This window comes from Lithobates pipiens, unplaced genomic scaffold, assembly GCF_037356315.1.
Source record: "Lithobates pipiens isolate NorthernLeopardFrog02 unplaced genomic scaffold, aLitPip1_a1.2 Scaffold_19, whole genome shotgun sequence".
Lineage (NCBI taxonomy): Eukaryota > Metazoa > Chordata > Amphibia > Anura > Ranidae > Lithobates > Lithobates pipiens.
Genome location: NW_027507764.1, coordinates 240,546,518 through 240,572,661, shown reverse-complemented (window position 1 = coordinate 240,572,661; position 26,144 = coordinate 240,546,518). Strand labels below are relative to the sequence as shown.

General features: G+C 43.9%; 1 protein-coding gene across 2 annotated transcripts in view; it reads left to right on the top strand.

Annotated features, from left to right (window-relative positions):
- Positions 1 to 26,144, top strand: part of TNS3 (tensin 3) — a 457,447-nt gene that overhangs the window by 82,700 nt on the left and 348,603 nt on the right. For both annotated transcript variants that reach the window (XM_077491841.1, XM_077491842.1), the window contains exons 3-4: positions 4,462 to 4,512; positions 19,846 to 19,968. In XM_077491841.1, the coding sequence (XP_077347967.1) occupies positions 4,462 to 4,512; positions 19,846 to 19,968 (174 nt within the window). The remainder of the gene's footprint in view (positions 1 to 4,461; positions 4,513 to 19,845; positions 19,969 to 26,144) is intronic.

The following is a 26,144-nucleotide window of genomic DNA, read 5'->3' as shown; positions in this document are numbered from 1 at the left end:
GCTTTAATAACTAGGGGGTCCCCAGATACCACCCCCCTCTATAGGAATGACTAGCGTACATGGTACCCTTACTGATTTGACTAGTCCATTATTAAAAATATTAAAGTTCCAAAAATGTCCCTGGTTGTAAAACCAGCGTCGCTCGTGATGCTGTAGACTTTCCAAAAAAGACCCGGATGCATACGACGGATTCTAGTGCCAATGGCTGAGAACGCTGACCGGAGTGTTCTGGCTGGGGGCCGTTCCGCTGTCAGAACACAATAGAACATCAGGGGAGATTGCTATGCTAACTAATGAGATAGTTAGTACAGCGACTTCTCCTGAGCTGTTAGTTTTTTTTTTGTTTTTGTGCAGCCCTGCTGGGTTGAACAAAAAAAAAAAGACAGGTATTTCGAACCTCCTCCCTTTCTCTGGCCTCCTCATCCCTATAGCGGGAAACCCCACCTTTTAGCCCTGGCTTTCTTGATCCAAGATTTCAAACCGTGAAATCTAACAGATTTTATGAGGTGTGACACTTTATCTTGAGCAGCTGCTGGGTCACCAGACAATGAGTTTTGAATAACCCAGTGTTTTCCTTCTAGCAAAAATTCCATTCTTCCTTACCTTCTGCTGAAGCCTTTTGCCAACACAGTACTCCATTTGAACTTCTGTGCACGGACAATTCTCTCATGCGACGCACAGTTTCCCTGACCTACCACATGCTTGTGACAGTCAGTTACCCTACATCTCAAAATGTAAACGTGATTTAGGACTGAACTTCACAGACAAACGGGTAAAGAGGATTCACCTGTTCACTTATGAAATCTGTTTTACCAAGAGTCGGGTTTCAAACTGTTAATGTGCTGGTATTTCACACCTGTTCGGATCAATAAGATGTTTCCCCAATGTCCCAATGTGTGTTGGCGGTGCAGGGAGAAGACTGGTTCTCTCCTTCACATTCTTGACTGGTTCTCTCCTTCACATTCTTTGGTCCTGCCACTCTGCATGCCTTTTGGTCAGGGGTGTATCACATTACTCATAAATGTACTGATCGAGCTATACCATGGGACCCAGAGTTTTTTTCTCCTGCATCATCGCCAAATCTCAGAAGACCTATAGATGTTCTATTGTACCAATTCTGCTCACTACCACGAAAGGCTGCATTCTGCTCTGTTGGAAGTAGTCAGAATCACCGTTGATCTCCGTTTCGCTGAAAAATATCTCTGAATGAGATGGAGGATCTGGTGGCCACGGAGAGGGGCCTTTGGGACAATTATTTCTTTAGAAGTGGTTGTACTGGCACACATTTTTAATTTTCTGATGAGTACCCTTTCCTGATGGGTTGAATTGTCCTGTGACATTTGGAGGTCATACTGCTGGACCTTGGAGTCCATAGGCATTGGGGACGACGTGGACCTTGCTCCTCTGCGCATTCCTATCCCCCCCCCCCCCTTTTATTTATATGTTTTTATTAAAGAAAAACACAAAGTACAGAGTAGAGGTCGACCAATATATCTGCCGATATTTGCCGTTTTTTAATTAATCGCCATCGGCCTATTGTGCTGATAAAAACTTGCAAATTACTTCTGTAATAGAAGTCACAAATTGCTTGAGTCTACAGAGAAGTGACTTTCCTCCTCTATGGGCAGTCTGCCAAGAAAAGAGTAAAGAGATACAATGTTTACACTTCTGAATGAACTCTGTGTGTAGAGTTCTCAGTTTAACCATTTAAAGACTAAATCTTTTCTGACACTTGTAGCTTACAAGTAAAAATCCTGTATTTTCTGCCAGAAAATCACTTAGAACCCCCAAAAATTATATATATATATATTTTTTAGCAGAGATCCTAGGGAATAAAATAGCAGTTGTTGCAATATTTTATGTCACACGGCATTTGCGCAGAGGTCTTTTTGGGGAAAAAATACACTAATGATTTAAAAAAAAATAAAAAAAATAAAACAGTAAAGCTAGCCCATTTTTTTTCATCCAAAAGTTTTCACTACCGGTTTTTATTTAATATATAGTTTTTTTTATTTCATCTAAATTATGCATACAAGTAAACTGATTGGAGGTTTGTTTTGTTTAATAAATGTTTAAATGTAAGAAATTTTCTGTATCATTTAAGGCTGCTTTCACACTGGAGCGGGCAGCCGTTGATGGTAAAACGCTGCTAGTTTTAGCGGCGCTTTTCTGTCATTTTAGCAGTGCTATTCGGCTTCTAGTGGGGCGCATATAACCCAGCTAGCGGCCAAGGAAGAGGTTAAATGCGCCCGTGAAGCACCACTGCCAAATCGCATTGCATGCGCTTCGGCAGTGGTGCCCATTCATATCAATGGGCAGGAGTGGTGGAGGAGCGGTATACACCACTCCAAACGTGCTGCTTGCAGGACTTTTTTTTTTTTATCATCCTGCCAGCGCATCACCTCAGTTCGAAAGCACTCGGACTTTCACACAGACTGCAGGGGAGCCATTTTGCAGGCACTTTACAGGTGCTATTTTTAGCCCAAAAGCGCCTGAAAAACACCCCAGTGGGAAAGGTGTCTGTTAGATTTTATGAGATGAGGGGGTGGGGGGTTGGGAAGGGAAATTTTTTTTTTAAATCGGCCTAACATATCGGCCCAAAAAAATCGTTATCATATATCGGCTATTGGCCGCTGTGATTTCTAAATATCGGCATTGGCCAGAGAAAAAACAATATCGGTCGACCTCTAGTACAGAGACAACCAACCACGTAGCCCCTTGATCTCCAAGGGGGAACTTGTGGATGCTACATACCCCTCTTAGATTGTGATTGTGACTGTGGCTGAGGATTGGTGCATTGGTTAATGTGATGTATTTTAGGCAGCTGTGTTGTTGCTGCATCTCTTTGATATTTAAAACTGTATAAAATAAAAATTTTATATAAAAAAATTCTTTGGTTTGTTCCTATTCGAGTGTACAGATATATATATATAATTGTGCTTTTTCTGTATCGTTTCTGTGTGACAAAAAATAAAGAATTAAAAAAAAACTGCTGGTGTTTACTAGACTTTTTTGCTGGCTTAATACCAGACCACTTTTTGCAATTCGGCTCTGCGTCGCTTTAACTGACATTGCTCGGTTGTGCGACGTGGCTCCCAAACAAAATTTTCCCCCCACAAATAGAGCTTTCTTTTGGTGGTATTTGATCATCCCTGCGTTTTTTATTTTTTGCGCTATAAACAAAAATAGAGCGTCAATTTTGAAAAAAAACGCATTATTTTTAACTTTTTGCAAAAATATATATAAAAACATTTATTTTCCTCAGTTTAGGCCGATACATATTCTTCTACATATTTTTGGTAAAAAAAAATTGCACTAAGCGATTGGTTTGTGCAAAATGTATAGCATTTACAAAATAGGGGATAGTTTTATGGCATTTTTATTAATTTTTTTTTTACTAGTAATGGCGGCGATCAGCAATTTTTTTTTTGTGACTGCGACACTATGGCGGATACATCGGACATTTTTGACACATTTTTGGGACCATTGTCATTTATACAGCAATCGGTGCTATACAAAGGCACTGATTCCTGTGTAAATGACACTGGCAGGCAAGGGGTTAACCAGGGGGTGGCAGTGTAGGGGTTAAGTGTATCCTAGGGAGGGGTTACTAACTGTGGGGGGGCTGGGCTGTGTGTTAGTGAACACTGATCTCTGCTCCAATCACAGGGAGCAGAGATCAGTGTCACTTGTTGCTAGGCAGAACAGGAAGATGCTGTTTACATTGACATCTCCCCATTCAGCCTCCCCGTGAGATGATCGGTATCCCCGCGGTAATCGAGTCCGCAGGACCCACGACCGGACCCACGGGGGTCCTGACCGGCACACGTGGCGGCGTGCACGGGATGGCAGGGTGGCAATTACAAATGAACGTACCTGTACGCCAATTTGCCTGCCCGAGCCATTCTGCCGATGTACATCGCCGTGCGCTGGTCGGGAAGTGGTTAAAGTGGGAAGAAACTCCCGTCTCTGACTTTTAGCTAAAGGTAAGCCTTTAATAAGGCTTACCTATAGGTAGTGTAAATATCTCCTTAACATGCACCGTTTATTACATATTTACTCTACATGCAGTTGGTGACATCATGTGCCGTAAACTGCGGCTCCCGTGCACATGCATCGGGTGAAGATGAGAGCGCTGGAAGGCTTTGTTTTAAGGTAAGTTTAACATAATGTGCTACTGCTAGTATACGATGTATACTAGCACATGCCTTTACCTTACAGGGTACAAAAAAAAAAAATGCCCAATGGTTTACTACTGCTTTAAGGGTCTTAAATGATTGTTGCACAGTCAGTGAATATATACAAAGTATTTACGGCATAGTAGGTAAAAACATATGCAATCAGGTTGTTCAGGAATGTTTCATAGATGAGGAAGATCAATATAATAGGTGCCTATCATAATTGTAATTTTTATGGCCTATATAGCTGCTACTGCAATATTGTTTTCTCATTGTTTTACAGGTACTGAATCTATCAGAAAAGTGTTATGAGCTTTCCAGACTTAACACAAAGGTATTTAAAACTAACTTTTTTTTTTTTTTCATTTTATCATTTTTTTTTTTTTTTTTTGTATTTTGTGGATCACCAGATGAAAAAAACACGAGAAAAGGGTTAAAAAAAAAAAAAAAAAACTAATGTAACCAACATGACTAATGTAGCATTTTTGTTGTGTCTGCTGCACCAACTCCACAAAACAGCCTGGTTTAAGTATGCCAAACAGCACCTAAAAAAAAGCTTCAAAACTTATGAAGTGTTTTGGAGTGATCAGATCAATATGGACTCTAAAACCAAAATATCCCTACTTTGAATATGGAAGTGGATCTCAGCTGTTTTGATGGGTATGCAAAGGCAATATTAATGCAGCATATTAGATAATATTAGAAGAAAATTCATCCAGAAGCTGCTTGTGGTGTGCACTTTTAAGGCCAGTTCACACCAGATGCAGTTCCGTGCTTTTTTTTTTTTTTCTGCACTAAAAATGCATGCACAGTTTTTTCCATGTATTCCAGTGGCTCTAGTTCCCACCAGTGCAGTGAATTTCCGGTCAGTTTCTGCAACCAGAAACTGACTGCACTGGTGTGAACTAGAGCCATTAGAGAAATTTCACTGTGCATGCATTTTCAGGGCTAGGTCACACCACAAAAATGAACTCCGGATACGTTCCGGATCAGTTTTTGCTTGCAGTTAACACCACACGCAGTTCCAGTGCGTTTGTGATGCCATTTGCTATTTTCCAGTACAGTTCTGTGCAGAAAAAAATGCAGAATGCTCTACCTTTTTATTCTGCACCGGAAACTGACTTCACTGGTGTGCATTTTTAGCGCAGTAAAAAGCGCACTGAACTGCATCTGGTTTGGACTAGCACTTTGTTATTAATAAAAAAAATATTTTTACAATCACTAACATATCATACTTACCTGCTCTGTGCAATGGTTTTGCACAGAGCAGCTTGGATCTTCCACTTCTTGGTTCCTCCACTGATGCTCCTGGCTCCTTCCCCCTGCCAAATGCCCCTATAGCATGTCACCTTTCTTACATCAGGGGACACAGAGCCATAGTAATTACTATGTGGGTTATATTGGACCGACAGGTGATGGACACTGTCATGCCCCTAAGGCGTGTACTCCCCTATATAACCCCTCCGGTTACTGGGAGTCCTCAGTTTTTTCGCCAGTGTCTAAGGTGTTGATCATGAGTAAAGATGTGCTGTGCTGAGCTCCACCTGTAGTAATCCTTGCTGGGGCTAGCCATGCTGGCTGGATCCGTTCTGTTTTTTCATGGGCCAAATGAATGGAACCCGGCCTTGGGTCTGAAGAAACGAGGTTTTGCTTGCAAACGCTTCTCTTTGAAAGCTGGGCCCTGGGATCCAGTATTTTTTGGTAGTGAGGCCATAAAGTTTTTACTGGCAGAGTGCTGTTGCAGGTGCAGGATTGTGGATAACCTAAGGTTCCCCGGTTCCTGAAGGTTTCCTAAAATGTCTCGGAGCCTACAGTGAAGGGTGAAGATTGGGTCTTTATCTCTGGTAAAACCTTACTGCGAGGATAAGATAAGTGAGATTTTCTCAGGAATTTCTCTTTGTATGTATAATGTTGTCATGCCTATGTGTCACCACTGGGGGCTGTATTGAGCACTCACCGTCCTGACGCTGGAAACAGCAGAAGCCTTCATCCTCCTCTCCTCCAGCCACAACAGACCCTCCAGTAAGAAAGGGGGGAGGGTCTGGTCTCTTCCTGTGCCCCCAGATTGGCTTTATTACCCTTCGGGGGACAGGATGCCAAAACAGTTGCCTCTTTTTTTTTTTTTTTTTAAAGGCAGACCGCTACCGTTTGGAGGATTTACCCGGGGGGGGGGCGCCATGCTGCAGACGCCGCTTGTGCGGGATTGCTTTCCTTTGAAAAGGGGGCGTGGCTAACGGCGTCAGACGCCGGCCAGGAAGTGTTTTAAAGCAATGTGTGTGAAGCTGCTGCCTGGCAGTGGAGGGACAGAGCAAGGAGGTGGCTGGATCAGGTTTGGTGACACAGGCATTTCCCTTTTGACACATTGTACTGTAAGAGGCTGGGATTTATAGCAGCTATTGTGCTGTACTATAGCCTAGCAAGTTTACATTCTTTTTCTGTAGTGCCTCTGCTTTGTGCTTTTAAGCTATCAGTGGCAAGGGAACCAGGAACTCCTCTAAGGGTTCTAAGGGGTCAATGGTTACACAACAAACTAAAACCATTTCCAAAATAATGTCATCTTCCTCCTTCCTCTTGCTAGGGTGGGGGGAAGGCTGCTGCAACTCTCAAGGATCTGGCAGGAACAATCTCAAGACAGATGGGTGGCTTCTGCCTTTTCTCTAGGTTGCAAGCTAGAGTTCCGAATTTTTCCGTCTCCCCTGTTTATAAGGTCAAATGTTCCCAAGTATCCAGAGAAGAAGGCTCTCCTTCTAGCACTGAATCATCTATTATCCAAGTCAGTGATATCAGAAGTTCCCTTAGAGGAACAAGGCACAGGTTTTTATTCAAACCTCTTTACGGTTCCAAAGCCAAACGGGGAATTAAGACCTATTCTATATCTCAGAGATCTGAATTGGCACTTGAACATCCGATCCTTTCACTTCACATGGAGTCAATCCGGTCAGTTGTAGCAATCCTCCAAGGAGGGGAATTTTTGGCTTCTATCGATATCAAAAATGCATATCTCCACGTGCCAATATTTCCCGCTCACCAAAAATGTCTGCGTTTCGAAGTAAAAAATCATAATTTTCAGTTTGTGGCCCTGACATTTGGTCTAGCCTCAGCACCACGGGTGTTCTCAAAAATTCTGGCGCCTCCTTTAGCCAGATTAAGGGCTCAGGGCATAACGGTCCTAGACTACTTGGATGATCTGCTTTTAATAGATCATTCAGTTTCAGGGCTAAACCAGTCTGGTCACAATGGTAAACTACCTGGAATCTCTAGGCTGGATTCTCAATCTAGAAAAGTCCTCCTTAAAACCATTAAGGAGATTACAGTACCTGGTTCTGGTCATAGATACCATACAGAAAAAGGTATTTCTACCCCAGAAAAGAATCGGTTCCATTGTAGAGCGAATTCAACTCACCAAGGGAAAGAAAAAGCCTTCCATTCGGTTGTGCATGAGACTATTGGGAAAAATGGTGGCTTCCTTCGAGGCCGTCCCTTATACGCAGTTTCATTCAGGATTGCTACAAAACGCTGGGGAGCAGTCATGGAAGAGGGAAGTGGTCCAAGTTGGAAAGGACCAAGCCTATCAACATTTTGGAGATTCGAGAGTTCGTCTGGCTCTAAAGTCCTGGACGGTCAGACTGAGGGACTTTTCTGTCAGGATTCAGTCTGACAATGCTGTGGCTTACATCAATCACCTGGGGGGCACGAGGAGTCGTGCAGCCCAAAAAGAGGTGAATCGTGTTCTGTCTTGGGCAGAACACAACGTCCCTTGCCTATCGGCAGTTTTCATTCTTCACCCCGACATCTGCCTAGTGATATGTCAGAGATGGGGTACTCCGGACGTAGACCTGTTCGCGTCCAGATTAAACAACAAGGTCGACAACTTTGTGTCGAACAAAGGATCCGCTAGCTTGCGGAACAGACACATTACTCTTCCCATGGGATCAGTTTTCTCTGATCTATGCATTTCCTACAGTTCTGCTGCCTCCGTGTCTTCTTTGCAGGATCAAGCACGAACAAAAGGAGGTGATTCTGGTGGCCCAGAAGATCTTGGTTTGCCAAGCTCATAAAGACGGCAGTAGGAGTCCCTTGGACTTTGCCATTATGGCCAGACCTTCTCGCACAAGGTCGGTATTCCATCCTACCTTACAGTCGCTAAATTTAACGGTCTGGCTATTGAGACCCACATTCTAAAGGATCGTGGGTTGTCTCCTTCGGTAGTATCTGCTTTGATTAATGCCAGGAAGCCGGCTTCCAGGGTCATTTATTATAGAGTCTGGAAGTCATGTTTCCTGGTGTGGATCCAGGGGTTGTCACCCCAGGAAATATGTCATAGGTAGGATCCTTGATTTCTTGCAAATGGGGTTAGAAATGAAGCTGGCCTTGAATACTCTCAAGGGCCAGACCTCGGCCTTGTCAATATTTTTCCAACGGCCTCTGGCTTCTCACTCTTTAGTTCGTAGCTTTGTTCAGGGGGTAACCCGGATCAATCCCCCCATCAAGGCACCTCTAAATCCTTTGGATTTGAATTTGGTCTTATCAACTTTGCAGAAACAGACTTTTGAACCTTTTACGTGAAATTCCCTTGGTTCTTTTGACTAGAAAGATAGTCTTTCTGGTTGCCATTTCTTCTGCTAGCAGAATATCAGAACTAGCGGCTCTGTCTTGTAAAGACCCATATCTGATCATGCATAAGGATAAGGTGGTGTTACGTCCTCATCCTGAATTCCTACCAAAGGTGGTGATAGTTTTCACTTAAACCAAGATATTGTTCTTCCTCCTTTCTTCCCAGAGCCTCGGTCTAGGGAAGAAAAGGAACTACATTACCTTGATGTAGTGAGAGCTGTCAGAGTGCATTTAAAGGCGACCACTCAGGTTCAGGTTACTCATACTGCCAGATGGTCTGAAGAGAGTACAGGCAGCGTCAAAATCGACTATTTCCAAGTGGATTTATCAGGTAATTATTCAGGCTTATAGTTTAAAGAAGAAGATTCATCCTTTTCATGTTACAGCACACTCAACCTGGGTGATTAGTGCCTCTATGGCTCAGATCTGTAAGGCCGTGACTTGGTCTTCAGTTCATACGTTTACCAGATTTTATCAAATTAAAGGTCATGAGGATATTGCCTTCAGGCGCAGTGTGCTTCTGGCTGCAGTATGAGTCCTCTGGCTTCCTTTCTTTTTGTTGTGTCCCCCCTTCAGTTGCCATTGCTTTGGGAAATCCCACCTAGTAATTACTATGGCTCTGTGTCCCCTGATGTAAGAAAAGAAAATAGAATTTTTAAAACGGCTTACCTGTAAAATCCTTTTCTTTGATGTACATCAGGGGACACAGAGGTCCCTCCCTTCTTGGTATACACTTGTATTGCTTGGCTACAAAACTGAGGACTCCCGGTAATGGGAGGGGTTATATAGGGGAGTACACTCTTTAGGGGCGTGCCAGTGTCCATCACCTGTCGGTTGGATATAACCCACGTAGTAATTACTATGGCTCTGTGTCCCCTGGTGTACATCAAAGAAAAGGATTTTACAGGTAAGCTGTATGTTGATAGATGCACACACAGCTCGCCCCCCCCCCCCCCCCCCTCTCCTCGTAGGCCATGATTGTCTGAAACAGGAACCAAAGGTTCCCACTGCTGCCACCATGTCCAGTGAGGAGGGAGCCACTGCTCTTGGGCACAGCACTGAATAGACATTGAGCATAATGGGGGGGGGGGGGGGGTTGCACACAGGTTTTTCACTCTAATGCATAGAATTTACAACAACTTTCCAGCATAACAGTGACCTGAAATATAAGGCTAAGTTGATCCTTTAGTGGCTACAGCATTAAAAAAAGTGAAGGTTTATAGTGGCCATTACAGTCTCCTGACCTCAACATCATTAAGCCACTTTGGGGAGATCTCAAAAATGAATTTCATGCTAGACGACCAAAGAATATACCTACCAGGGTTTCTTGTGCAGCTTTATTACATGACAAAAATACTACAAGTTGTTATTGATGGAATGGAACAATAAAAGATATCAATGACTAAAAGTATACAGAGCTTTTAAACAGTGTCCTTTGTATTATTTCCCTATATTGTGAGGGAAGACTAATATACATGTGTGCACTGAGGGGAAGATTTACTGAAATTGGTGCACACAGTCTGGTGCAGCTGGGCCAAGAAACCAATCAGCTTCCAGGTTTTAGACCTCATTCCCACTAAACGCAGGTTTGAAATTGAATTTCAGACCCGCATTTCAGTGCGACTTGAAAGATATTTGTGCGGTTTCATGCACAGATGTCTATTGAAATCGCCCCTGAAGTCGCCAAAAGTAGTGCATGAACTACTCCTGGAAGTCGGTGCAGGGCCGCAAAGTCAGCGTCGATTGGGAGAGTGCAATTTACATAGTTACATAATTGGTAAGGTTGAATAAAGACAGCAGTCCATCCAGTTCAACCTGAGTGAGTGTCTATGATTGTCCCTATCCCTGTACATTGCACACTCACATCGGTCCCTACCCTCAAGGAACCCACAATCCAAGGTCCCCATTCATATACTAGGGCCAATTTTGGACAGAATCCAATTAACCTACATGCGTGTATTTGGAGTTTGGGAGGAAAAAATGAGTACCCGGAGGAAACCCACTCAGGCACAGGGAGAACATGCAAGCTCCAGGCAGGTAGGGTCGTGGTTGGGATTCAAACCGGCGACCCTTTTTACTGCTAGGTGAGAGTGCTAACCACTACACCACTGTGCTGCCAATTTGACACTGTGCAACCAATTTGACATATCAAATTGCACCTGTGTGAATGGGGGCTTATTGCGCAAGCATAATTGAACAAGCTGAAATTAGAAGCTGGTTACTATGCACAGCTGCAGCAGATTCTGCGTGCACCAGTTTTAGTAAATCTCCCCCACTGTGTCAGTAAAAACACACACGCTATTTTATTATACCATTTTTATTAAGGTTTTGGAATGCATTGTTAGTAGAGTGGGGAAGCTACTCAAGGAAATTTATATTTCTTTTCTTACATCAGGGGACACAGAGCCATAGTAATAACTATGTGGGTTATATCGGACCATCAGGTGCTGGACACTGGCACGCCCCTTAAGGCGTGAACTTCCCCCATATAACCTCTCCCACTACTGGGAGTCCTCAGTTTTTTCGCCAGTGTCTAAGGTGTTGGGCACGTGTAAGGATGTATTGTACTGAGCTCCACGGGCAGTAATCCTTTGAGAGCCAGCCATCCTGAACGGATCCGTTCTGATGTCTCCGTAATGGACTAAATGAATGGTACCCAGGCCTCGTCATCCGAAGACGTGAGGTTTTGCTTGCGAATGCTTTAAGAGCTGGGCATTGGAATCCAGTACTTTTTGGTAGTAAGGCCAATAAAAGTTTACTGGCAGGGTCTTCTTGCAGGTCCAGGATTGTGGGATAACCTGAGTGTTCCCCGGTTCCTGAAGGTTTCTTTTTAAGGTCTCAGAGCCTACTGTGAAAGGCAAAGATTGTTTTTTTTTTTTTTTTTTTTTTTTTTTTTTTTTTGTTATCTCTAATAAACCCTGCTGCGAGATAAAGTAGGGGAGATTTTCTCAGGAATCTCTCCTTCCATGTATTGTTTTGTAATGTCTGTGTCCCCACTGGAATCTAGTTCTCTGGGCCCTTTTGTTGAGGTGCAGGAGGCTGGGGATCAGGGAGATCGGAGAATCCTAACAGGGAGGGAGCAGCCGCACAAGTCAGGTGTTTTGTCTGCTCCCTTACTTGACCATTTTGTAGCCTGCAGCACAGGCTCTTGAGGTATCTACCTCTAATGGGGTTCATTTTAACGTCCCCCACCTGGGGATGTTTTTCCTATTCATGCATAGCTATGTATTCTGAATGGGAACATTTCTATGAAAGAAATGGGAGGTTCCAGCTATTAAAGAGGGATTTCACAGTAAAAAAAATTATTAAAAGCCAGCAGCTACAAATACTGCAGCTGCTGACTTTTAATAAATGGACACTCGCCTGTCCCAGGATCCAGCGATGTCGGCAGCCGAGGCCGATCGATCTCTTGGCTGCTGCCGCCGCCATTCTAGGTGAGGGAATCAGGAAGTGAAGCGTTGCGACTTCACTTCCCTACTAGTCGCGCAGCGCAATAGGAACGGTCCGCGCTGTCTCTGGGACCCGTGTGTTTCCCAGCAGACAGTGCGCTGGGACAGGAAGAGGTAGACTCCCGTGCAAATACTTGTCTTGGACAGGTATCTGCACCCCCCTGAAAGGTGCCAATTGTGACACCGGAAGGGGAAGGGTTCCGATGATTGGAAGTTCCACCTTAGGGTGGAACCCCGCTTTAATGCTGCAATCACCTTGGTGAACAGAGTCTCACATGTCCAGTGGATAATGCACTGATGTTAAAGGATCCAGCAAGTTAAGGTTTGATTTTCCTTTTAAAGGCAAGATGTCTCTTGCAATTCTGGCTGCAATTGGAGTAGCTCAGTCCATTAACCCTTTAACGTCTGCTCCACTATTTTGGTGGAGCACATTTTGAGTCATGCCAATGCATTGGAATATGGACTCCAAGGGGTTAAGGAACAGGTGTGAGATACCTGAAAGTGCTGCCTGATCAGCAGGCCCGGCAAAGGGCTGGTGTATTTGACGCACTGTGTCTCACAGATGCTATAAAGGACTCGATCGTTTTAAGCCCTATGGCTTATACTTGGACTAGTGCATTTTTGCAGAGGTCCGTGGCTGAGATATTGATCAGCCTAAAGCACCAGTTGAAAACCCATAGCCAGTCTCTGTCCCTTCCTGGGGTACGACTATTTAGAGTGGATAAGTACATCCAAAAGGGGTAAAGCTCTCTCATTACCAGTAAAAAGAGGTTCAAACAGTTCTTTAATCATGCAGCCACTCCTATGCCTGGGGTATCAGCCTTTAGGCAGTCTCGACGGTCTCAATCATCAGGAGAAAGTTCCCAGGGGCAGCACCAAGATCTTGTTAGAAAGCCCATAAAGCAGAATGCTAAGGCCTTCTCATGAAGGAGCACCCCCACTCGTTTGGGTGAGGGTAAAGGTCCTGCAGTTCTCAGTCTGGCAGGAACAATGTCAATAGCAGAGGGATTTCTGCAATTTTTTTTTTTTTCTCTTTTTTTTTTTCCCCCCCCCCCCCCTCTAGGTTACATCTAGAGTTTCAAGAGCCCGGATGGCCCAGTCGGCTTTCGATCTGAGGGTCCGGGGTTCGGGTCCTGTTTGGGTGCTGCCTGTGGGTTCCTTGCAGTCTTTATGCAAGAGTGTCTGTCTCCTCAAAGAATGCTCCTAAGGTTCCAGAGAAAAAAAAAAAAGAAGAGAAGTGTGTCTTTCTGGTCTCTGGATCAGCTGTTATCCCAGTCACTGATATCAGAGATTCCCTTAGTGGAACAGGGTTTTTTCAGCTGAAACCTTTTAAGGTCCCAGAGCCAAACAGACGTAAGACCCATTCTAGATCTCGGAGATCTGAAACGGCACTTGAACATCCGATCCTTTCATAATTCTATCGGCTTTGTCCATCCTGGAAGGAGGGGAGTTGCATATCTCCAAGTTTCCCGCTTGCCAGAAATTTGAAATATAATTTTTTTTTTTTTTCAATCGTGGCACTGCCATTCGGCTTAGCCACAGCACCACGAGTGTTCTGAAAGATTCTGGCACCTCCTTTAGCCAGATTAAGGGCTCAAAGCATAATGGTCCTAGTCTATTAGAAGATTTACTTTTAATAGATCAATCGGGTCTAAAACCAGAGTCTGATCTCAGTTGTAGATATCTGAAATCTCTAGGTTGGATTCTCAGCCTAGGAAGATTCTCCTTTAAAACCATCAAGGAGGTTACTTGGGGGCTGGTTATAGATACCATACAGAAGAAGGTATTCTTACCCCAGATGTGAATCAGATCCATTGTAGGACTAATTCAACTTATCAGGATAAAGGCAAATTCCTTAATTCGGCTGCAGGAGATCCTCCTGCAGGGCCGTCCCTTACACGCAGTTTTATTCAAAGACTGCTTCAAGACCCCACCCTGTTGGTCTGGAATAAAGAGGATTCAGGCCTTGTTTGTTTCCAATACGCTTGGCTCCTGACATAGGTCAGAGCCTAAATTGGTGGTTGTTATCCAGCAGGAGGCAAAATCTTTATCCTGCAAGGTGTTAACAGATGCCAGCCTTCTAGTCTGGGGAGCAGCCCTGGAAGCAGATTCTGTCCAGGGGAGATGGTCCAGGTTAGAGGACCTTGCCTATCAACTTTGTTGGAGGTTTCAGGCAGTACATCTGGTCATAGAATCTGGGAGGTCAGATTACGGGACTGTCCTGACAAAATTCAGTCTCACAGAGCCACGGCGGTGGCTTACATCAATCACCAGGGGAGGCACGAGAAGTCGTGCAGCCCAAAAAAGAGGTGAATAATGTTCTAGCTTTGGCAGAACACAACACTCCTTGCCTATCGGCAATTTTAATGTTTTCAGGCGTACTACTTGAGACGCCAACAATTATTTGTGGGAGAATGATCTCTTCACCCCGACATCTTCCTAGCAATGTGTCAGATGGGGTACTCCAGACATGGACCTATTCGCGTCCAGATACATTAATAAGGTCAAACAAGGGGTCCGCTAGCAGGCGGAACAGATGCATTAGTTTTCCCAGGGGATCCGTTTTCACTGATCTATGCATTTCCTCCAGCTCTGCTACTTCTGTGCCTTCTCCACAGGATTAACCAGGAACAGTAGGAGGTGATTCTGGTGGCCTCAGCCGGGTCCCAGAAGATCTTAATTTATTGAGATCATAAAGATGGCAGTACGAGTCCTTGGGCCATTATAGCCAGACCTTCTTGCACGAGGTCCGGTATTTCATCCTACTTTACAGACCAGGAGTTTAACAGGTTTGACTATTGAATCCCACTCTTAAAAAAAAAAAAAAAAAAAATTCCTTCAGTAGTGTCTATTTTGACTAAGCCCAGGAAGCCGGCTTCCAGAATCACTTACTATAGAATCTGGAAGGCATAGGTTTCTTGGTATGGATCCAGGGGTTGGCACCCTAGGAAGTATGTCAATAGGCAGGATTCCTGATTCCTGCATATGGGATCTGAAATGAAGCTGGCTTTTACTTTTATCAAGAGCCCGATCCAAGCAGTGTCGATGTCTTTTCCTATGGCCTCTTGCTTCCCACTCTTGATGCGCAGCTTATTCGGGGTGTAACATGGTTTATTCCCCCTATCAGGGCACCTCTAAATTCTTAGGATTTAAGATTGGTGTTGTCAGCTTTATTAAACCAGCTGTTTGAACCTTACGAGAAATTCTCTTGGTTCTTTGACAAGAAAGAATAATCTTTTTTTGCTTGCCATTTCTTCTGCTAGAAGAGTATCGGAACTAACGGCTCTGTCTTTTAAGAGCCATATTTCATCATGCATAAGGATGAGGTGGTTTTATGTTCTCATCCTGAATTCTTATCAAAAGTGGTAACAGGTTTTCTTTTAAACCAAGATATTATTCTTTCTTCTTTCTCCCCAGAAGCCTTAATCTGGGGAAGAGAAAGCACTACAGTCTCTTGATGTAGTAAGAGCTATCAGAATCTATTTAAAGGCGACCGATCAGTTTTGCAAAACACAGGTTTTGTTTGTACTGCCAGAGGGTCCAAGATATGGACAGGCAGCGTCAAGATCCACTATTTTCCAAATGGATTTGTTAAGTGATTGATCAAGCTTCAGCTTAAGGCCGGGTTCACACCGCTGCGATGCGGGAACGCCGCGAATCCGCGGCGTTTTCCCGCATCGCATTACTCCCGCCGGCAGTTCACACTGCCCTATGTGGACGGCTGGGAGTGTTAATGACACCCCCAGATCCGTCCGCATATCGCAGTGCGATCTGCCGACTCGCACAGGAATCGTATCGCATGGTGTGAACCCCCATGCGATCCGATTCTGTTGCGGACCAAAAAAAGGGTCCCGTGCGAGTTTGCGGCGGGAGCGATGCGAATTCAGCCATACTATCTGTATGGCTGTACTCGCATCGCTACGGAGATCGGATGTGATTTGCGGTGCGAATCACATCCGGATCTCCCCCCGCAGCAGTGTGAACCCAGCCTAAAGAAGAAAATTCTTCCTTCTCAGATTAAGAGCACACTCATCCAGGGCGATTAGTGCCTCTTGGGTGGTGCATCATCAGGCCTCTATGGCTTATATCTGTAAGGCTGCAACTTGGTCTTTGGTTCATACATTTATCTGATTTTTATCAAATCGATATTAAAGGTCATGAGAAAATTGCCTTTGGGCACAGCATACACTGCAGGCTGCAGTATGAGTCCTCTGGCCTCCTGTTTCCTTGATTCTGTCCCCCCCCCCCTTCAGTTGCCATTGCTATGGGACATCCCACATAGTTATTACTATGGCTCTGTGTGCCCTGATGTAAGAAAGGAAAATAGGATTTTAACTGCTTACCTGTAAAATCCTTTTCTTTGATGTACATCAGGGGACACAGAGGTCCCTCCCTTCTTCTTATACACTTTGCTTACCTACAAACCTGAGATCTCCCAGTAGTAGGTGGGGTTATATGGGGGAAGTTCACGCCTTAAGGGGCGTGCCAGTGTCCAGCACCGGATGGTCCGATATAACCCACATAGTTATTACTATGGCTCTGCGTCTCCTGATGTACATCAAAGAAAATGATTTTACAGGTAAGCTGTTATAAAAATCCTATTTTTTCTTTTACTCATTAAGAGACAGACATTTGAATGAAGATCAATCAAAACAAATGGGTTTCAGTACCATCAATAGCAGTAGGATGCTAGATGCACAAAAAGTAAAAAGGGTGACTAGGAGGACAACTCCTATAAGAGGCCTAACACCCCAACTGCTGGTGTGTGTCAGTATACCACCTAGTAAAAAGGAGTAGGGACCTGTTTTGTTCCAGATACTGAAACTACTTTCCTACTATCAAGCAGCTGATTGGCGGACTGGTTGAATTATGATTTTCGTAGTGTCTCCAGTCTAGGTGACAAGTCTCGTGTTTTCTTAATTTTAGATCAGAACTCACTATGACAACACTGTCTTTTGTTTTAACGTCTTCCCCTCTCACCCCTGTACACCTATGGACCAGAGCAGGCTTACATTTCTGCGATGGTTCTGTTTAACGCTATCATTACTCAAAGTAGAACCATAGGTAAAACTTTTAATTTTTTTTTTTTTTTTTTTTGTGTGTAATGGAGAGTTATAACCCTTGTAGGTTTATTTTTGCAGTCTATGTCCCCTTAGGGAAATTTACCTTCACTTCCTGTCCTATAGCCAAAACAGGCTGAGCTAAAAATGTATTTTTTTTCTCCATTCAAAAGGAGGACAAAAACAACAAGGGCGTTAGTACAAGACCTGGGTCCCTTGGTGAGAGCCCAGTCCCTTTACTGGGAGCAGCGTGCTTGCAGCATAAACACATGTATACTTATATGTGGCACCATGGATGAAGACCTGCTTCCATGCGGCTGCATATACTGTATGTGTACATACGGGAGGGGTTAACAACCAGCATCCAGTCTCCTTCCCCTACCAAAAAATGCAGCGCTATCAAAAACACAACCAAGTCTTGCTATATAATGACACTCAAACCTGGATCAAATCATCGTTCAGGTTGCTACTTTATATCTCTTCTGAGTCACAGTTCTTTTTTTATACATTTTTTTATTTAGCTGCTTATGCTTCCGCATGTACTCCCCTCTGTGATGCATTTTGTTTGTGTAGCATATTCTGTGTTTTCAACTGGTTAAAGTGGTTATAAGGCTATAATGCTCTTTACCTTAATTTTGTTACTTGCTGTAAATTGTCCTTAAACCCCCCCCCCCCCCCCAATACTTAGCTGAGTCCCATATCGATCCAGCACTGTGCCCACTGAGAGCAGTGGGAGCCATTGGCACATGCTGCGGACAGCCAGAGAGTGTGAGTAGGGAGTCGGGGGGCGGGCTGAGCTTGTATGCATGCTTCTATGGTAAGTCTCCTGCTGTGAAGGCACACGGAGAAAAAGAGGAGTCTGGATCGCCAGCAAAGAATCCCAGAAGAGAGGGTTTAGGGGAGCTCCTGTGCAAAACCAGTACACAAGTATAACATGTATATTTAATTATTATAATATAAAACCACTTAAAAGTTTCTATACACGTACTGAAAGTCGTCTGATTCAGCATGAACCCAGGCTCTAGTGGACCTGTTATTTCTGCATTAGATTGCTCTTGCACGTCATTGGACACGCGATGCATTGTATAGTAATATTTTTGGTGAAAAAAAATCGCAATAAGCGTATATTGGTTTGCACAAAAGTTATAGCGTCTACAAAATAGGGGATAGATTCATGGCATTTTTATTATTAATTATTTTTTTACTAGTAATGGTGGATCTCCAATTTTTATCGGGACTGCTACATTATGGCCGACACATCGGACAATTTTGACACATTTTTGGAACCATTGGCATTAATATGGCGATCAATGCTATTAAAATGCATTGATTTACTGTAAAAATGTCACTGGCAGTGAAGGGGTTAACCACTAGGGGACGATCAAGGGGTTAATGTGTTCCCTCGTACATGTTCTAACTTTGGGGGAGAGGGAACTGTGCAGGGGAGATGACAGATCACTGTTCTGTTTGTTCTCCCCTCAGAGAACCGGAATCTGTGCATTTCTGGGAGCCCGGCGGTGATCGTGACCGCCGGCACTCACATCAGCGCACGCGGGGAGGGGGGTCATGCACCCCTGGTGGCCACAGGGAGAAGCTATGTTACATAACGTCTCTTGCCCAGCTGTACCATCCTACGGTGGCTGGTTGGCAAGTGGTTAAAGTACGGAAGCGTTCTGAATTTTTTTTCCCATCAATTCTAGCCCTTTCCTACTAAGGGCTCATGTATGGGGGTGGTTTGATGCACAAGTATGTTCTAGCGAAAAGCTTCTACTGTTTTTCACTGCCCAAGGAACCACAGGTGGTTAAGGATAAACTCGGGCGTGTTCGCATGCTTCACATGCAGAGCCCGCCAGGAAGTCGGTGCAGCGCTGCACTAATCACAGGCAATGAGACATTGCCCCGATGTGCGGCTGCAGAGATCGGCCAATGTCTCACTGCCTGTGATTAGTGCAGTGCTGCGCTGACTTCCTGGCGTACTCTGCACGTGGTGTATGCGAATACGCCGGAGCTCATCCCTACAGGTGGTACAGTACACGTACACTGGCTATAGAAGTGAATAGCTATACACATGGCTGTACTTGGGTAAACACTGATGCTTGCGCACAACGCTGTTTATACACATACGAGCAGGGCCTTCTGATTTCCTGTATAATATGAAAAGCATCAGCATTTACTGGAGTACAGCTACATAAAGCCATTACTTGTATGGCTGGCTGTATGTGCTACCTGTTACTCCCCAGGTGTGGAAAAACACAAAAATATTTACGCTAGAGACCATTTGCGCATCAAACCGTTCATGTGCATCAGCCCCTTAAAATGTGTTTTTGTATTTATTTCTATCCCTGTTGAGGGAGATTATTCTCACTTTCTCTCCTAACAAAGTGAGAGAACATCTTCCAAATAGGGACAACAATAAAATGTGACAGAGGTTCTCTATTTTCTATCCAAAGCAAAATTAAAGATTAGACTGTTGTTGCGCTTTGAAAAGTTGTTTTTACACATGATTGTTTCAGATGATTAAACACATTTTTATTTTGTACAAAGGTAATGGACATGGGCTGGCCTGAGCTACATGCTCCCCCTCTGGATAAAATGTGTTCCATCTGTAAGGCAATGGAATCTTGGATGAACAGTGACCCACTACATGTAGTTGTAATTCACTGCAGAGTAAGTGCATAGCAAATGTATGTAAATTTAAAATGCTACAATGTTTTTTTGTTTTGTCTGAGAAGCTTAAATTCTGTACTAAACTTCCTTTATTTTAGTAACACCTAAAGGAGCTAAACCATGGTGTTTGCTTTAAGGCAGAAGAGACCACTCTAACGCTGGCTTATCACTGGGGTAAATAATGACATTTTTAAAAAAGAGCATGGTGGTTTTTACTGTATAGTGCAAGGCACAGCTAAAGTAATAAAGAAAAAAAAAAACATACATGCCTAGTTCCCCATGTTTTATCCCTTTAAAGAAACATACCTGAAATGCTTTCAATCTCCTCTTGGGGGCTGACAATGCAATCCCATTTCAATGCTGAAATCACAAGAAACAGCGTCTACCCTACCCAGTTGTCTTTTGGTAATTTACTGATTTAATCCATGTCCAGAAGATAACCAGGTAAGAACGGGGTATGCACAGGGCACAAGACAGCTTCCAATTTCTAACAAGGTTATTAGGTAATTTTTTTCATTTATCCAACAAATTTAACACAATGCATTAAAATGATAAATTTGCATGGAGCAAAGGGTAGCAAATAAAATAAATGAATAAATTGGGAGACATCGATGAGGTACCACAGGAACCGACGGCTAACACTTCTTTGGGGATTACAGGAAATTAACAATTTCCTGTAATCCCCAAAGAAGTGTTAGCTGTCGGTTCCTGTGGTACCTCATCGATGTCTCCCAATTTGTTTGACAATAGCCAGATCTCTTTATTGCCATCTAGGAGTTGATTTACTTAACCACTTTCAGACCGGACCATTTTGCTGGTAAATGACCAGAGGTCTTTTTACACTTTGGCACTGCGCTGCTTTAACTGGTAATTGCGCGGTCATGCAATGTTGTACCCAAACAAAATTTGCGTCCTTTTCTTCCCACAAATAGAGCTTTCTTTTGATGGTATTTGATTGCCTCTGCGATTTTTATTTTTTGCGATATAAACGTAAAAAGACCGCAAATTTTGAAAAAAAATGATATTTTCTACTTTTTGTTATTAGAAAAATCCAATAAACTCAATTTTAGTCATACATTTAGGCCAAAATGTATTCAGCCACATGTCTTTGGTAAAAAAAAAGTCAATAATTGTATATTTATTGGTTTGCGCAAAAGTTGTCACATCTACAAACTAAGGTACGTTTTCTGGAATTTACGCAGCTTTTAGTTTACGACTGCCTATCTCATTTCTTGAGGTGCTAAAATGGCAGGGCAGTACAAAACCCCCCCAAATGACCCCATTTTGGAAAGTAGACCCCCTAAGGAAATTGATAAGAGGCATGTTGAGCCCATTGAATATTTTATTTTTTTGCCTCAAGCGATTGAATAATGACAAAAAAAAAATTTTTTTTTTTTTTTTACACAAAGTTGTCACTAAATGATATATTGCTCACACATGCTATGGGCGTATGTGAAATGACACCCCAAAATAAATTCTGCTGCTTCTCCTGAGTACGGGGATACCACATATGTGGGACTTTTTGGGAGCCTAGCCGCGTACAGGGCCCCGAAAACCAAGCACCGCCTTCAGGCTTTCTAAGGGCGTAAATTTTTGATTTCACGCCTCACTACCTATTACAGTTTTGAAGGCCATAAAATGCCAAGATGGCACAAAACCCCCACAAATGACCCCATTTTAGAAAGTAGACACCCCAAGCTATTTGCTGAGAGGCATGTTGAGTCCATGGAATATTTTATATTTTGCCACAAGTTGCGGGAAAATTACAAACTTTTTTTTTTTTTTTTTTTTTTTTCACAAAGTTGTCACTAAATGATATATTGCTCATGCATGCCATGGGCATATGTGAAATGACACCCCAAAATAAATTCTGCTGCTTCTCCTGAGTACGGGGATACCACATATGTGGGACTTTTTGGGAGCCTAGCCGCGTACGGGGCCCCGAAATCCAAGCACCGCCTTCAGGCTTTCTAAGGGCGTAATTTTTTGAGTTCACTTCTCACTACCTATTACAGTTTTGAAGGCCATAAAATGCCAAGATGGCACAAAACCCCCACAAATGACCCCATTTTAGAAAGTAGACACCCCAAGCTATTTGCTGAGAGGCATGTTGAGTCCATGGAATATTTTATATTTTGCCACAAGTTGCGGGAAAATTACAAACTTTTTTTTTTTTTCACAAAGTTGTCACTAAATGATATATTGCTCACGCATGCCATGGGCATATGTGAAATGACACCCCAAAATAAATTCTGCTGCTTCTCCTGAGTACGGGGATACCACATATGTGGGACTTTTTGGGAGCCTAGCCGCGTACGGGGCCCCAAAAACCAAGCACCGCCTTCAGGCTTTCTAAGGGCGTTACAGTTTTGAAGGCCATAAAATGCCAAGATGGCACAAACCCCCCCCCCCAAATGACCCCATTTTAGAAAGTAGACACCCCTAAATTTAGGGGTACACTAGTGAGACTAGGTAATAAATGGCGGGTGCCCTGAAACTATAAAAAAATAACTAACCAACCAGCGTCACCTGTAACAGTTATATGGTGATCACTGGTGAAAGGGTTAACTAGGGGGCAATCAGGGGGCTTTATGCGGTAGTATATGGGGGTCCCTGGCGCTATAAAAAGCTGCGGCGAACCTAAATACCTACCTGCCTAACTAGCGTCACCTGTGACACTAATACAGCGATCAGAAAAACGATCGCTTATTAGGCTGGGTTCACACTGGAGCGATGCGGGAACGCCACGAATGCGCGGCGGGTTCCCGCATCGCATGCCTCCCGGCGGCAGTTCACACTGCCCTATGCGAACTGCTGGGAGTGTCAGTGAAATGTTAATGACACCCCCAGATCAGTTCGCATATCGCAGTGCGATCTGCAAACTTGGATCGCATGGTGTGAACACCCATGCGATCCGATTCTGCTGCGGACCAAAAAAAGGGTCCCGTGCGAGTTTGCGGCGGGTGCGGCGGGTGCGACACGAATTCAGCCATACTATCTGTATAGCTGAACTCGAATCGCACAGAGATCGGATGTGATTTGCACTGCAGTGCGGTGCGAATCACATCCGTTCTCATAAACCGCTGCAATGTGAACCCAGCCTTAGTGACACTGGCGACGGGGGGTGATCACGGGGTTAAACCTTTATTGGGGGGGTTAGGGGGGTACCTTAGAACTAAAGGGGGCTAACCCTAACTGCCCTAACAGTTATTAGTCACAAATGACACCTGCCGGGTGATCAGGGGGTTAAACCTTTATTAGGTAATAAATGGCGGGTGCCCTGAAACTATAAAAAAATAACTAACCAACCAGCGTCACCTGTAACAGTTATATGGTGATCACTGGTGAAAGGGTTAACTAGGGGGCAATCAGGGGGCTTTATGCGGTAGTATATGGGGGTCCCTAGCGCTATAAAAAGCTGCGGCGAACCTAAATACCTACCTGCCTAACTAGCGTCACCTGTGACACTAATACGGCGATCAGAAAAATGATCGCTTATTAGGCTGGGTTCACACTGGAGCGATGCGGAAACGCCGCGAATCCGCGGCGGGTTCCCGCATCGCATGCCTCCCGGCGGCAGTTCACACTGCCCTATGCGAACTGCTGGGAGTGTCAGTGAAATGTTACTGACACCCCCAGATCAGTTCGCATATCGCAGTGCGATCTGCAAACTCGGATCGCATGGTGTGAACACCCATGCGATCCGATTCTGCTGCGGGCCAAAAAAAGGGTCCCGTGCGAATTTGCGGCGGGTGCGGCGGGTGTGGCGGGTGCGGCGAATGGCTGAACTTGAATCGCACAGAGATCGGATGTGATTTGCACTGCAGTGCGGTGCGAATCACATTCGTTCTCATAAACCGCTGCAATGTGAACCCAGCCTTAGTGACACTGGCGACGGGGGGTGATCACGGGGTTAAACCTTTATTGGGGGGGTTAGGGGGGTACATTAGAACTAAAGGGGGCTAACCCTAACTGCCCTAACAGTTATTACAGTCACAAATGACACCAATGCAAAAAAAAAAAAAAAAAAAAAAAAATGACATTGGTGTCACTGTGACTGGGGGGGCAGGGGTAATTGGGGGGGTGATCGGGGGGTAAAGGGGGGGTGTGAGTGTGCCTGGCATGTTCTACTGTGTGTGGGATGTGTTGGTGCAACTCACTGATCCGCTCTCCTCCGTGTCGGAACGAAAAATACCGACACGGAGGAGAGAATACATCACTTCCTCTCCTGTGTTTACATTACAGGAGAGGAAGTGATGTCACCGGGGATTTCCATTCGTCGGGAGCGATCGCGAGGGGGTGGCCATGAATGAATGGCCGTCCCCTCGTCCGGGATCGCTCCCGAACGAAAACCGACCGCCGCAGGCACCGGGCGGGGGCCCGATCGGGCCCCCGACCCGCGGGAGGCAAATCACGTACATGTACGTGCTTATGCCTGCCCGTGCCATTCTGCCGACGTACATCGGCGTGAGGCGGTCGGCAAGTGGTTAAACTGTGTGCAAAATCTGGTGCAGCTGTGCATGGTATTTGGCTACCGGCTTCTAACTTTAGCTTGTTCAATTAAGCTTTGACAACAAAACCTGGAAGTGGATTGCACCAGACTTTGCACTCTCTGGTTTTAGTAATTTAACCTTTAGGGCTACCTTTGGTCTCAAAACACAAAGTTGAAAATTGTCAATATTTAAGCGTGTCTGACATAATATATTTGTAAGCCGTTTGTGAATAAGTGGATGACTAGCAGTTTTCTTTCTGTTGTATATCCTACCCTACTCTTAGGCCCTGTTCAAATCATTTTGTTTTCACTTTCCTGCACCTTTACGGGCATTTTTAAGTGTTTGTTTATGGGCATTTTAGTTTGTTTTGCATGCGTTTCATGCCTTGTGAATTTTTATTGTTAATTAGTGAGGATGCTTTTTGTGTAGTGACATTTGCTTCCTGGTTTCAATGTATGGAGCAAAACAAACGTGACTGATTTTACATCCCTATTTGAAGCCACAGCAACTGTTGAAGTCTTCATTGTAGAGGAGTACATGGCATTTATACAGGGAGGAGAGGGTGCTTGTTACCATGGGATGACAAACTGCAATGTGCTCACAAACAGACTGAAAATAATTTTTATGTGCATCAATAGACTTCAATGAGCCAGAAAACAGATAAATGCGTGTAAAATTGGACATGTCTCATTTTTTTCAATGCAGCACACACATGGGAACAGCCTCAAAGGACTTGGTGGCGTTGATTTACTAAAACGGGAGAGTGCAAAATCCGGTTCAGCTGTGCATGGTAGCCAATCAGCTTCTAAGACTGGCCATGCATTATACATTTTTCTTATTCAATTTCCATTTGCTTTGCCTTCAACTCTGTAGTACAAGGACCTGCCCGATTACATACAAATTAAAAGTGTTTAGGTTTGACGTCCTATTCTATGGTTTTGGTAAATCTAAAGGAAAATTGTATGGACAGCTTAACTTCATCTTGTTCAATTAGGGTTTGACAAAAATGTGGACGCAGGTTGGTTTCTCTTTAGAGCTGCACCAGATTTTGCACTCTCCAGTTTTAATAAAACAAACCCAATATATTTTTATATGCTGTATAAAGCACATAAAACTGCATAGGTGTGATCCAGGCCTTACAGCTGCTAACATTCTTTCTGTTCCTTTTTAACTCTCTTCTTCAATAATGTTCTCAGCCATTTGACAAATAATTATAGGAAAGTGGTTGCTGAAGTTGTGCTTATCACTTCTCCTTTTACCTGCTGCTTGGACAAGTCATTTCTGTTCCTCTCACCCTTAAAAATATGTTCTCTGGTAAGCTGCTCCTCCCAATTGCAATCTGATTGCACCATCATCTTTAGATTTACCAACAGCACCCTATGTAGGATGAGAGCTTATCCTATTGGAGATAAATTTACACACACTCCATGCTATTGTTCCTGCTGTTTAGCATGTCCCTTATTACATAGTAAAAAAACAAAACGGAAACAAGTACATATAGTTCAACCAGTTTAAAAAAGAAAACCTCTATATACACAACCGTTTGCCCACAGTTTAATCAGAGGAAAGCAAAAAAAGAAAACAATAAACATGATCCAATTTGATCACCCAAGAAGCAATCTTCTGTTCCCTGGATCAACTACCCCCGATGTTCTCACCTCTACATGTTAGTATCCATTTATA